The sequence below is a fragment of the Falco biarmicus genome, chromosome 8 (genome assembly GCF_023638135.1).
Source record: "Falco biarmicus isolate bFalBia1 chromosome 8, bFalBia1.pri, whole genome shotgun sequence".
NCBI classification, from domain to species: Eukaryota; Metazoa; Chordata; class Aves; order Falconiformes; family Falconidae; genus Falco; species Falco biarmicus.
The window spans coordinates 25,214,154-25,228,468 of NC_079295.1; the positions used below are offsets into that span (position 1 = coordinate 25,214,154).

Consider the following 14,315-nt stretch of genomic DNA (forward strand, 5'->3'; position numbering starts at 1 on the left):
TAGCTGGCAGAGAAGCATCAAACTGAGCAAACCTCTGGTGTTGCTTCTGCTACATAATGAGAGCAGAGATGGCCCTGGAGTGAATTTGGGTCAATGGCAGAAGCTACATCTTTCGAATGTTTCATCTAACCTATCCATTATACATCTTTTATCCCAAGAGGTATTTAGCTGGAAAGACTTCATGTGCATCCTAATCTGCACCCTAACCTGAGTCACATTCATGATCTTGCACTAAATAGTGCCAGTAAGCTCTGATTAAACATAAACCAAAGTAACTCATTTGGAGGCCATTCCCCTCCAGGGCAACTCAAGAACTGAAAAGAATGGTAGTGGTCTCTCCCAGAACCAAACATAAATTGACATGAAGACAAACAGAAAATACACAACATCACTTCTTAGGAAAGCCATGACACATATTAATCCAATTTATGTATAAGCAGGGCTACCCAGTATTCAAAAACAAGTTAATTATTTCACATGGTATTTGAAAGCTCAAACTCTGTCAGTATGGGACTGGTGATTGATTCAGAAACACACGTGGAGCACAGGAATATTGCCATGAAAAGGTATGTGGGTGCAGTTTCTATGCATTTCAGGACGACTAGGGTTCCCTTCAGCCTCTGCCATAAGACGCAGAAGACCAGTCAGATGCAGTTGTTAAACTGCCATCCCATCCTGCTCAGACACAGGACAAAGTGGTGCTGTGATGGATCACTTCCACATCACCCCGGAATACAAAGTCCTCGTGGTGTCCCCAGAGGAAGAGGAGTGACACATTCACAAGTACAAACATCAGAAACTACGTCTGCCTCTTTATGATATTGAAGCAACATTCGACAGCTTTTAGTGCCATGTCTCATATTATTCACAAATAAATACCAATACAACCAACACCGTCTCAGTACTGTATTCAGATTAAGTTGGCTTTTTGAATCCACTCCAAAATTTGGAATATTAGAAGTAGCCCAAGGGAGATAGATTAGCAAGCAGAGGATATCCGAGGTAGTCAAAGGTGCTTTTTTGTAAAGACAAATGAAATTAATACATGGAAGAAAATTAGAGCAAGAAATCACAACACTCAAGAGAAAATTAGTGTACTACTCTACTTTTCTCTCAATATGTGCATATAATTCCAATTATAACTGTTGGGAGTTATTGCAATAGCACATTTCAAGGGGAAATTGTACTTATGCAACTTCAAAAGGATAAATGGATCTATTTAAAGGTAGTCAAAAAAGGTATTTAGTTTACAATCCTTTGCTGTTATTTCATTCCTGAAAACAAAAGTCATTCCTTCATATTCCTGACATCCTTGTTGGTATCTAATGCTGCTAAGGCTAGCCAAAAGATGACATGCTGATCTCTTCCCAGGCCAGTTTGAATAGGAAGAGCTCTTTCTATCAGCAAAAGCTGCAGCACTGCACGAATTGTGAACGAAGGATAAATGACGCAGCCTCCATTCCTTATTAATACAAACATCTTGCAGCTAGATAATGGACTGGGACTTTGATCCTACAACACTCAAAGCAGTTGGGGAACCATGCAAGAAAAGCATTCCTGAGAGTCATGTAATTCCCTTTGGATTGTTAGAAGCTTCACCTCTGTACCTTATAATATTTTACATGTTGATATTAGAATGCTAGCCAAAACAATTTGTTTTAGTTAACATTTAATATAAATATCAGGAAACCGAAATCATACTTGACTTTTTAAAGCATTATAATCTTGGTTGGAAATATTTTTAAAGTATTAGCATTAAATTTTTAAAACTTGTCACTATTTATAGATCTCCTTGCTACCTCTATATAAAATTGGTCCATAATACATCCCCAGCCAGCCTCCTTTCTTCTTGCTGTTTTTGACAAAAAGATCTGTTTCCCGTCTTTATTTCAGCCACATACCATTCCTAGTCTGGCATGTTCAGTCAAGAATTCAAATGGTGCAAATAGCTACTGCTGCTAGGAAATAAGTCTGGCACCAGATGGAGCAATCACATAACTCTACTTTTAGCTCAGTTGCACTAACATTAAGATTTAACAGACTCAAAGTGCTGTTCTTCAGAATTTTGGTTTAAAATCACCTTTCTTCACTTACTCAACCTTTGTTGTATTAATGTGTCAGCTGAAGTCATCTATCCCTGTCAGGTCTGCCATCTGTATCTAATGTGACAGTTTGTTTTAGGTACATACAGACTTTTAAACAAATTAGGATTCTCCTTTAAATTAAAGCTGAGAAGCTGTTTGCTTTTCTTTGCTATCTAACATTGAACTGTCATTGCAATCCCCACTACTGAACAGTTAACATCTTTTGTGAAGTGTACTGAAATATCTTGGCTTGCCAGAAGAATTAAGTTATAGGTTTACAGAAACACATTCTGTTTGAGACATCTGGAATCCACGAGTTCAGGTTATAAAAAGCATAGTTTGCATTCATGCATTACTTATAAAAAAAGTAAAAATCTGAGAGGTAAACCTGAATTATAAAAATTCTGAATTACTTTCCTATTTAGAGAATTTTCTGCTAATTTGTAAAAATCCCCTCCATAAATATACACCTATGATAATCATGCAATAAATTTATGTTCCTAATATGTGATTTCCTGTTACAAGTAATTTGTCATGAAAATGAAAAATTCTTTTTTATTATATACAGATTGTGTTTCAGCACACACAAAACTTTAATGCTGAAGTAAAATTTGCACTTCACAGCTTTTCCTGATTCACATGCGTTCATTTTATTTAATTTAATAGATCTATTTGTTAGTCAGGAAGCTCTCTTCACCATGAGTGAACACTTACCTTGCTGAAGTCAACAGTGCTGTTTTCTCTGCTCACATCATTTTTGTTTTCAATACAGGCTGGAGCAGACTGTGGGGAAACAACCTGACCTGCTAAAAAAAGTACCATTATTACAGAATACTAACAATTACTTCTATAATAAAGCAACATCTAATGAAAGAGACATTAAAGAACTACAGATATTTCACATCATACATACATGAAGCATCTAAACATGGCATTTTAATTAAAGACTTATTTAGAATAGCACATTCTCAAGAGACAGAACATTTATCATGTGCAGTTAGGAATGGGAGAACATAATTTAGAAAATGTAAAAGATACCCTTCAATATGAGAAGACAAACTTCCTGTGCCAATTAAAGCTTATGATTTTTAAGATACTACATTTGAGTAAAGTCCTGCATTCACATAGTTTTTGTAAGTACTCTGAGGAGCCGCCAATTTTGGGCAATGTCTGTCTACAAGAATACTCACTGAATAAAACAGGATTACTAATTTTCATAAATTTACTCACTCGTGTGTATAAGAATGTTCCAATTATAACAACTACAAAACCCAGCATAAAAGTGGGCTGCTATAAAAATAGATGTATTGAAAATTAAGATTATTTTAAAACTCAGTATTGAACAATTTGATTATTAACATGTGTAGAACAAATGTTTCAGCAAACACCGTTTTAAAAAATTCCAGTGAGGATTTAGTAAAGTATTTTATAGAAGCTTTTAAAATATCTTGAGATGAGAAGTGTTTAAACATGCCTCAGTCTCATATAAGCAAACAGTAAGCCTTGTGACCAACAAAATTTTGCCAACAAAAGCTCAAAAAGAAAAACAAGCTCAAAAAGTAACAAATATATGTCACATAAAGCATATTTTTACTTAATGCCAACACTGACCCTGTGCATAGCCAGAGGCCACCACGCACACACTGAGGGTGTGGGGCTGGCGATAGGGCAGCACACAAACCCACAGCGTGGTGGGCCATTCCCTGCTTGCCTTCACTTTTCCTCCTTCTCTGGCATGGCAGGAGTCACGCACAGCTCTGAACACCACAACAAAGTAGAGGAAAAAGTACCAAATATATGAGCCAACTATCTCTTACTGCCCTAACACATACCCAGAAATAACTACAGAGTCCAACTGGCCCAGAGTCAGCATCTTGTGCCCAGCATATATTTGTTTCCATAGCAAATAAAGTCTCTCATATGACTGAGAAATGATGATGTGAAAACATTGGTTCTGGTGAAAATCAACCTAAACTTGCACAGTAACAAAGACCATATGTTCACAATACTTGAAGACAGTCAGAAAGTCCTAAGCTAGGCACATTGTCTGGGCAATTCAAAAAGCCATGGCGTGTCCCCTTCACACCATTGTTACACATGCTTGCGGTCCAAGCGTGTCCTCAGCCACAGCCAGGAAACAGAGCACTTCCCAGGATCCAGTCTGAACAGGACCAGAGACTTGCAAGAGTATCTCAACCACTGCCAAAATACTGAAGTATCCAGCTTCTGTCACAGCTAAGCATTACAGTATCCCTATTTAAGTCTGGTCATAAATTCCCAGTTGAAACACTTGCTCAAGGAAAAGGTTGGGTTTCATGAAAATCAACATCTCATTTTCCAGTAGGCAAATCTCCCAAGACACAAACCAGATTTTAGACTCTTGTGCTGCATCCTGGTAGCATAGCCAGAAAGATTTCACTTTGATTAAGTACAGGAACAGAATGTTTTAAACTGTCTTCCTAGATATCTTATTATTAAATGTATCAATCTTAAAAATGTAAGTATTTCCATTTTCTCTCTGATTCAGGACAAGGACAGATCAAAACACGAATAGAAATCAGGGCTTTTGTTCAGCACTACAGTGAAATAAACAGGGAATGGCAAAACAACAAAACATGACAGGCATGTTAACCTAACCAAGTAGATAAAAATAAGTCAGGATTAGAATTTACATATGACAAGAATAAAGGATTGATTTCACAAAGCAACATGTTAAACAAACTCATATTAAAAAAAACCCTATGAATTAGTGTAATAATTAAATATGCAAGATGCTTATAAAACATCATTCAATTTGTCTTTATTTAGAACTTAAAGAAAAAACACTGAGTCCATCATTGTTACACCATCACCTTCATACTAGGTATCCCCCATACACTATTTCACACTGTATTTTTCTGTATTGTTTATTTAGCAGTCTTAGAATTATTTTTACAGGAATCATCCTGTAGCTTTATAACTATTAAATATAAATAACATATAGATTTGAATTGTGTACTGTTCTGGAGATTTTAATAATCTCCAAATAACAAAAAAACCTTTCACTAATTCTAACTGAGAAGTCATAAAGCACTCGGGGAAAAATTTCTGCCCTAACTTACTTCCAGAAAACTTTAAATCTAGTAATGTTAGACCTTCTTAACTCTTAATTTCTTCCTTTTAGACACTCCTCTATATTCTATAGGATATATATAAAGGCACATAAATTCCAATAATTACTCACACTAATATACATACTATGTTATAAAGACGTTACAGGAAAGCAACAGAAATAGTAATCTTTCTGTTGCTAATTAGGGATTTACATTTATACTACTTCTCCTGGACCCAAAAATTCAAGAAAATAACAGCAGGGATATCTGCCAGGGAGATAAAATTATTGACCAACAAAAGAATCAGAGCATGGACCACCTGTTAAAAATACTTAAGTTTTAACATCATAATTGGAGGTGTCAAAAGCCTCTAAGCAATTAGCATAAGAGTCCAAAGGCTAACTTTTAAACATTGTGTCCACTTTTCTTTTAGGAGAAAAATATGTAAAAATATACATAGTAGGAAATAAAAGCCACAACCAGTAAGTATGTGAAGTTTGTAAGAATAGCATATGTTCTTTTTCCGTGCCAACAGAAGACCTCAAACTTTGATTTACCCATATGCTGGAGTAATCTGAAAGAACACAAGTTTTACCTTGAGGCAGTAAGAGATGTTTAAATAGCTCTGCAACTTAAGACAGCTTTCTGGATCTTGGAACAAGAAGTTTGGTTTTTTTACTGTATTAAATAACAATCAAAGGCACAAGGTAGAGAATTCAGGTAATTTCACTTTTCACACGACAGTCATAGGGAATATTTTTTAAAGAGCATCTTAAACACACTGTAGGAACATGTGTTTCTCATGGAACAATACAGTTACTAAAATGCCAGTTTGGAACTTGGTCTCTGTGTGGCCCTTTAACAGAAAAGTAAGACAAAAAGTACTGGGTTTGGGGGAGATTTTTTGCTGTTATACACATTTACTTTGTGAAATGCCTGTGGTTTTTGCAATAGATAGTAGGTAGATGCAGTGCTATGGTGGCTTTCTCCCTAGGAGCAGGACTGCAAAGCTACATGGTTATCTTTATATTTGGTAGCTTCCTATACTTCTGAGCTATGAAGCTGCAAAAATTCATAAATTAATTTCATTTTCAGTATAATTTCATGTTGATTTAAAGGAAATTTCTTTGGGGTGAATACTGTTAAGCACATGAGCAATTCCTAATAGGACCAAAAGCATACCCATAGCAACCTAGTGAACACTGGTGTCACTATACTACACTGGTGTTCTAACATCATTAAAAATATTCAGTCTGCTAAAGCACGTTGGCAACTATACATGTGCTTTATCCCCAAGCCACTTATCATTTCAGCAGCTGATTGTTCTCTCTGAATGAAGGACACAGTTATTGGCACCATGATAGTCCCATGAAGCAGCAATCACTTAAAGAGCTATACGAATGAAGAGAGGAGCTGTCACTTCATACCCAGACTAAAACAAACAAACAAACATAAGCATTTCCTCTCTGATTTCCACCAAAGCATCAGCACTCACCACTGTATCAAACTGTGCCTGGAATACAGGTACACTAAACTCAATTTTTTTCCTTTTTTTAAATATATTTTATTTATTAAATATATAAATATACGTATATATATTATATATTGTTGCTATTTATTTAAAAAAAAAAAAAATCTTTATCATATGGGAGCCTTCAAAGCATCATGTAAAAAAGAGGAGAGGGACTAGAAGTACGGGAAAAACCCCACACCAAACTAACACCAAACCCTAGCCAGGTTTTAAACATCTGCTCTGAGAAAAACACTTGCAATTGTTTATTACTACTTTGAGTTGGCAATATTGGGTTTAGGATGGTAAGAATAGTGAAATCCCTATAAGAGAGAATAAGAGCAGCAATAGCCTTGCCATTTATTCAGCTCTTCCATGCCCTGCCCTTGACAGTTCCATTTCAGATCTCTCAAGCAAAATGTTTATTTTTGTATCGTTAAATATAGTATTTTATTTTTTGAATGCAGTGTACTGTTTTGAATCCTTATAAATCTGATGTTTCAAGGCCTTTAATTATCCTGCAGACCATCTACATAAAGCACCTGAAAAGATGCATTCTTTGAGAATTCATCAGAATGCCATTCAGATTTTTTAAAGTATCAGTCAAACAAATGCATAACATGGTATCATTGAAATATTTAGCCTACATACAAAGGAACTTAATAACGAACAGATAAAACCATATTCAAATGGGTGCCAAGGTTTATCTATGTATTAAAAGCCAATATCAGCAGTTTTAAAATTATATTTTAAATTGGTGTACATAAAAAATGAATGGGATTTTTTTCAGATAATGCAAAATTGCCAGAGCTTTGAATAGAGCAAGAATTCACACAAAAATGTCATGCAAAGCCAAGCCACTCAAAAATCAAAATCCATCAAAATAAGGTCCATATTTGTTACACTAACAGAAGTTTGCATTTGCAGATAAAGCTCAGCATTTTGAGACTATTAGTCCTGCTAAATTAAAAAAAAATAATAATCCCAGTAAATTAATGTCATACACAACATACTTACTCCCTAAAATTCAAAGCCCAAGACATTTTACTGTGTATTTATTAATCAAAAACCAAGAGTTCTCTAGAATGCCAATGACAGAAACCAAGAACAATGTGTTCAGATACAAATCACAAAACAAACGATGCAAATGACACGTCAAAGGAAACTGCATCAGAAAAGAAATTGCTTATTTTCCTAGGCCATATAGATTTCTTCCCATTCAAAAAAAATTCTGATTTGCAAGCCAGCTATACCGATCATGAGGCTTTTCACTGCAACTACTCACCAATTTTCCAAATCTAAATGAACACACTGTTCAGATCAAAAATTCAGGATTGAACAGTAAGTTTTCCTAAATATATATATTAAAATTCTAATATAACAGAGCAGTGATACCATCTTTGCAGGCTGTATTGTATATGTATGTTTAGGCCTCTTGATAACATTTTAAATCAGTGGAGAAGCATGACATTCCCATTGTACCTGCATAAGTACAAGCAGATTTGATGCTTGCTAATGATACATACATTTCAGAGGATGAGGAAGTCACTTTATTTGTTTTTCCAATGCTAGGCCTGAATCTCAAGCATAATTCACATGAAGTCATGCAGTTTTAACTAAAATGCTATGATTTGCAGTTTTACAAATTGATGTTAAGAAAATGAACTTATGAGGAAATGGCACATCTTTTTCCCCCAAAACAACAGCATTCCACACAATCTTCTCTTAAGTGTGCCGTAGCTGCTGACAAAGGCCTGAGGTATTTTTTAAATCACTATAGCAAGGAGTTGCATGCTGTCAAGAAACTGAGATGAAGACATGGGTGTACATTTGAAATGATCTGAAGCCCAAGCAAGAATAGGTATTTATACTACCTCTGAACCTTCAGGGAGTTTACAGAACCCAAAGGATAGGAGATGAGGAAGATACAGAGATGAGATGAGCCTGTTAGAGACAGACACAACAAAGACAGAGCAAAATAAAGAAATACAAAGATGAATGATACAGTTTTATACATATAGATTACACATTTTATCATGGGTACAAGGAAACGTGGATAAAGAAAAAATATCAGATGAAAATGTTTGTAAATACAAGTCATATTTTAGTAATATAAAAACCTGTGGATAATACAAATTGATTAAAAGATATACATTTGAGAAGAATATAAAACAAGAAATAGAGCATTAGCTAATTTAAGCTAGAATTAATTATCTTTGAGTTTGCCTTCTCTTCAAGGAAAGCTGGAGTAATCTACCCAATCCAGACCCAATACTGCCAGAAAACTTGGGTATATACATGGCATTCATTGTGACTTATTCCCAAAATGAAGGAACACGGTCACATACCCAGGAATGCTTTCTACCCTTTTCATGTGGCTCCAAGTGATGTCCATCTTTCTCCACGTGGTAGTATTGACATCAGTTTCACAAGCTGTAAACTAGCTCTGAGTTACGGCATAAATGTTTGAACTGATGTTTAAGAGAGATTGCAAAACTAAGGAAAGTAACAAACACCTTCACATAAGTGGTAATTTAGACTTAATGGGATACTAAAGCAGACTGTCCTAAATTAGACACTCAAGCATAGTCTCAAACACCTTCACTTGTGCTCAAACTGCCATAAACCCATGAAGTCATCCAAACCAGCCCATCATGCTAACAAAAGTAACTGGGAAAAGGCTTGAGAAATAACATGTCAAAATGAACTTCTCCAGCAGCTCATGCTGTTAACTCTGAAGATGTCAAATTTAATATGTTGTTCCTTTCTCAAAGCTCTTTCACATATTGATAAACCTCTCCTTGGAATTTCAGAATTTTTCAAAATCAGACATGATGTGTGGTGTAATGCAATTTTTTACACTAATACTATGTCTGCTCTGGCATCAAGGGAGAAGAAGCAGTTATAAATAGCATATGTATGGAACAGAAAACAGGCACAAGATCATGTTATGGATTAAAAACGCTTCAGCAAGGTGCATGGAAATACAATTTACAAGTCGCACTCCTCTCCCCCTAGTTCTCTCCTCTTTGACTTTAATCGGCAGAAGGTCTGTTAGGTCTCATTACAGATACACACACACAGAGACATAGATAGATACACACACACACGTACTCTGAAGTCTAGACTAAAAGTGAAACAGCTAGTCAAAAAAACCTAAAATGTTTACATGACAAGAACTTCTATTCCTAACTACATTTTTGTCAAATCAGCTACTTCTCCATGCCACGCACATTTAAATTCTGAATTGCAGAACCCTTTATAAAAAGGGGACATGCTTATGAAATTATTTTAGCATTTCTATAACAACAGAAAGGTATTGTATATTTGCAATTGTCTTGGGGTCTTTAGACCATGTTATAGGAATTTACCAACACAGCTCTCTGGTATCAGAGTGAAAAACCTACTCATCTCAACAAAAAGAAGTTAAATTGCTTTACAAACCAAACTTTCTCAGGATGATTTACTAATAACAAAGATTCTTATTTCTACCTGCCTTTTACAGTATTTATGCTAAAATTACTTGCCACTCTGTATTTTGGGTATTCAATATCAAATTAGACTTTAAAAAAAAAATAATCATTTTTTCCTGCTCTTATGCCAAATTTGACTGTCGGTTTTTATTGGAACATCAAAAGCAGGCTTTTAATTCTCACAGTTTTGATGCCTAATGAAAAGTGAAAGTTAAACACAGCATGGCAGCATTAAAAATGCATGGTAAATCCATAGCACCCTGACATCTTAGCCCCGCAGAGGATGTGAAGAAAAGCCATTGTAAACAAAAGATAATACTACTAAATACAAAGCAAATTAATTAGATGGTCTGACAGGCTCTTAAACAAAGAAAAAATTGAGGGAAAACATATGTAAAACTATCTTCCAGCAAAGATATCACAGTGGTCTGTCAGCAGCACAGCCATATATTGAATTTAAGTTTATGTCTTCATTTTCAGCCTTTGCTCCCGAGTATCTGAAAACTGATACATTGATAAGATAGCATAGTCAAGAACTTGGACAAAGAAGTGGTTTTACAGACAGCCGTACACGTAACCCAGATGGCAAAGACTTACGGCTCTCAACCACCTATTTTACAAACTGCAGACTGCTAAAGAGTGTTATCAGTTAAACCGTCTACACTAAACCCAAATTCAACCAAACTGAGAATTTCCTTTTGTGCAGAAAAAGTGTCCAAGTTCCCCTACCTCATCTCAACAGGAACAAATAAATGGCCTTTCTAAAGCTCTTGGCCCTTGCTGTTCCTGAAAACTCTGATCTCTGACCCTGAGAGGAACTGGTTTTCTCCCTGCAGTCTTCTAGGAATTAAGCTTCTTACCCAAAAAATGAAAGCAATAATAAAATATTTTACTACTTTAATACATTTTTTGTATTAAAAAGAGAGATATTAATGCTTCTACACTGTGTTTGTGCACAAATAGGAATAAGCAGACTAAAGTGATGCCTTGATTGCATTTTACCAGTTTGTCCTCAGGAAACAAAGATATGTCTCACAACTCTGGACAATAATATAAGGTGTTCACATCCCTCAATTTTGCTTTCTTTCATACACATGTAGCTGATTTTTCTTTTGCTTTCATCTAATCCAAAGTTGTATTTTAACAACTCATTTTTGTATTATGAGAAGCTTGTACAAAAGCTCCATGGCAGCTGCAGTGAGCATAACACTGTAGCTGAACTCTAGCATTTGGGTCATGAGGCAACAGCAGAAGAAAACAACCAGAAACCTTGCTGCTACCCCTGGTCAAGCTTCTAAGGACAGCAGAGTTCCTAAAAGCTGAGCATTTCAGTGTAGATTCCTGCATAATTTACACACCACATACTATGGCAAGTTGCCCAGGGTAAAGAAATGACTAAAAGTATGCCAGAAGAGGCAGCAGTCAGTGTGCCTAAAATTAGGCAGCTCTCCAGAATCACCTCTTCCCTAACGCCTGTAATCCTGGAGTATTGGGGCAATAGCCACTGAAGCCCACGAGCCGCTTATTTGCTGTTGTCTTGAAAAGGGAAAAAATTGTGAATCCTTTTGGAACCAAAACCTTAGACTGAATTTCCCCTCTTCTAAATCTAATACTAATTTTAGTATAATTCAGGCAATAAGGATTCAGACTTTATAATGTAACAGGGTAATGGATAGTAAGAGAAACTTTAAATAAACCAGTTCCTCTTTTTTTTTTTATCACAGGGCCATCATCTTTTTTGAAGAGGTCAATGCAGGAGATTGCCAAACATGCGTTAGGGCTTAAAGGATGCAAGTAGAAGAGCAATGCTTCTAAAAGACATCTGTGTCCAAAAAGACTGGGGTTTGAACTCTACACAGTAATTTAGATAAAAAGATGATTTACCTTCACATAAATGTTCTTAAAATTATAGAGAATTGTATTGTTTATGGTGCATTTAACTTAATCTAAACATAGTAAAAGGGACTAAGTGGGTTTTTTAACCAGGGGTTACAGTGCTCAGAGGCATCAATAAGCACAGACAAATGAAAACCTTTAAGAATGTGATTCCCTACTTACAGAATCACTTAACCACTGGGCACATGAAATGAGTGTGTTTAATATGGACTTAGATGGTGTCCTGACCAGAATTTCTCTTTGGGGGATTTAGACATATGAAGGTTCTTAGAAGAAACTTAGGCAGAAGTGAGATGTTTCTGGTGCAAGTTACTGCATCAGTTCCACTAACAGACAGAAAGTTACTGAAATTGAGCTTATGATACATTCACAGCTTACCCTGAGGTGTCTTTTTAAGCAGACCTACTGCTTATTTGTTATACAAGATCTAGTGTAAAAAAGCTGATGCAAAAGCAAAAGCTGCAATCTTGCATCCTGTGGAAACTGAGGAATAGGAACATTATAACATTAACTTTCTTAAGTGTCTCCTGAATATGTGTTTAAAGTCATCAGCAAGAGTTGCATAAATCAACAGGAAAGTTGCCTTAAAAAGGATGGACAGTCATCCTACTTATTTTACTCATGTGCATCCATATGCATAATCACAAACACCTTCATAAATATTATTTTAAATTATGTTTTAGTATAATTAATATGTTTCTATTTAATATGCTCTTCAGAAGAAATTATATGCTGCCTTTTAGGTCTGAGTCTCTTCCCCAGGGAAGTGGCTAGATTTAAAAGTACTTATTAAAACATTATATGGCAATGATTCAAACAAAAGGTCCTTCCTTGAAATCAAAGTTAAGCTTTATACTAACAGCCCCATCTTTCCAGATCAGCTGCCCTGCTACTCTTTCCCCTTCTGCCCTATGCCTCACAGCACTGCACCCTGTACCTTCCCTGTCCTACAGCCGTTTCCTCGGTGTCCACTTCCCAGGGTGACAGGGGAGCTCAGTAGGGCCCTGAACCAGGGACAGCAGATGGGAGAGAGATTTCACGTAAGCTAAGGTGACTTCTGGAATAAGAGTCACTATAGTCCAATGGTGTTCACACAGAAATGTTGTGGGTATTGTGATGATAGTGGATACAGAGGCTCAGTAATTCTGCAATGTATAATTCTAGTGAATCAACTGTAAATATTTGTAAAATTTGGCTACATGTTTCATAACACAGGCCTGTGTTTATGTAAATAAGGAAGGGACAATAAGAAATTATCTTTCATTATGATTAACCTATAACAACAGTACAGCTTAGAAAGACTTTCTGTAAAAGCAAGAAAGAAAAAAAGTTAAGCCAACCACTGCAAACATGCTCTCTCTTTTTCATGAACACAATTTTCCAAAAAGCGGTTTTCTGAAAGAACAAGGTACAGTTCTTGCAGCATCTCTCCAATAGTGTCATCTTGAAAATCTGTTTCTCATTTTCCAGCCCCTCAAACTCAACTATGAAATCTGAAGCACCAGTTGAACACTAGCTAATGCATGCACTGTCATAGACTTAGAAACTATTCCAACAATCCATTACATTTTAACTAAATGGGCCCTGGATAGTCAACTGAAGTCAGAAATAGTCTTATGATATTTCTGGCACTAATGGAGCGTGTCCACAGTGCAGAGTAACACTGTGCAAAAATGCACAAGTTCAGTATGAAGGATCACAGAGAGTGCCTGAAGCACCCCAAGTGTATTTGAGCTGTACTGCACCAGGGATAATGTGCCACGCCGCTTACCCAGGACAGAATGGCACACTAACACAGCTAGCCTGCTTCCAACATCTGAGCCAGTTCCTTTGAATACCCTGCATAGTCCTGAATTGTGCAGGATGCCTGAATTTCAAATTTAAACTGGTGTGTTATTGAATGCAGAAGAGGAAACACTCTCATGTAAAAGGTACCACTTTTACACAGTAGCTTTTTAGAGCAGCATCACATTCAGTTCAAGCTGTGGGTACAAAGAACATGCAATACTGAACAGGCAGATGTTACTGAAAGCTCAAAACGCAAAATAAAGCGATGCATTACCATTTTTATCCATGGAATGGGGCTCAGACTGCTTCTTTCCAATATCAGCAAAGGATCTTACAATTGGGATCCTGTTGCTCAGCTTCTTTTGGTTCTGATGGTGATGCTGTTTCAGCAATGCCTCATGCACTCTGTGACGAACATCCTCACTGAGCTGCCCAGAACCCACCTGTTGGTCCAGAATCATATCTGAAAATA

At 36.2% G+C, this 14,315-nt stretch overlaps 1 protein-coding gene across 7 annotated transcripts in view; it reads right to left on the reverse strand.

Moving 5' to 3' along the window:
• The window catches only part of SLC4A10 (solute carrier family 4 member 10), a 162,041-nt gene that overhangs the window by 48,113 nt on the left and 99,613 nt on the right, over window positions 1-14,315 (reverse strand). For 6 of the 7 annotated variants that reach the window (XR_008823484.1, XM_056348877.1, XM_056348879.1 and 3 more), the window contains 2 exons: window positions 14,118-14,306; window positions 2,799-2,890 (listed from right to left, as the gene is read on the reverse strand). Coding sequence is in view for 6 of the 7 variants with exons in the window: in XM_056348877.1 (XP_056204852.1) it covers window positions 2,799-2,890; window positions 14,118-14,306 (281 nt within the window). In the remaining variant the exon portion in view is untranslated. The remainder of the gene's footprint in view (window positions 1-2,798; window positions 2,891-14,117; window positions 14,307-14,315) is intronic. The other variant, XM_056348876.1, reaches the window with a different exon arrangement.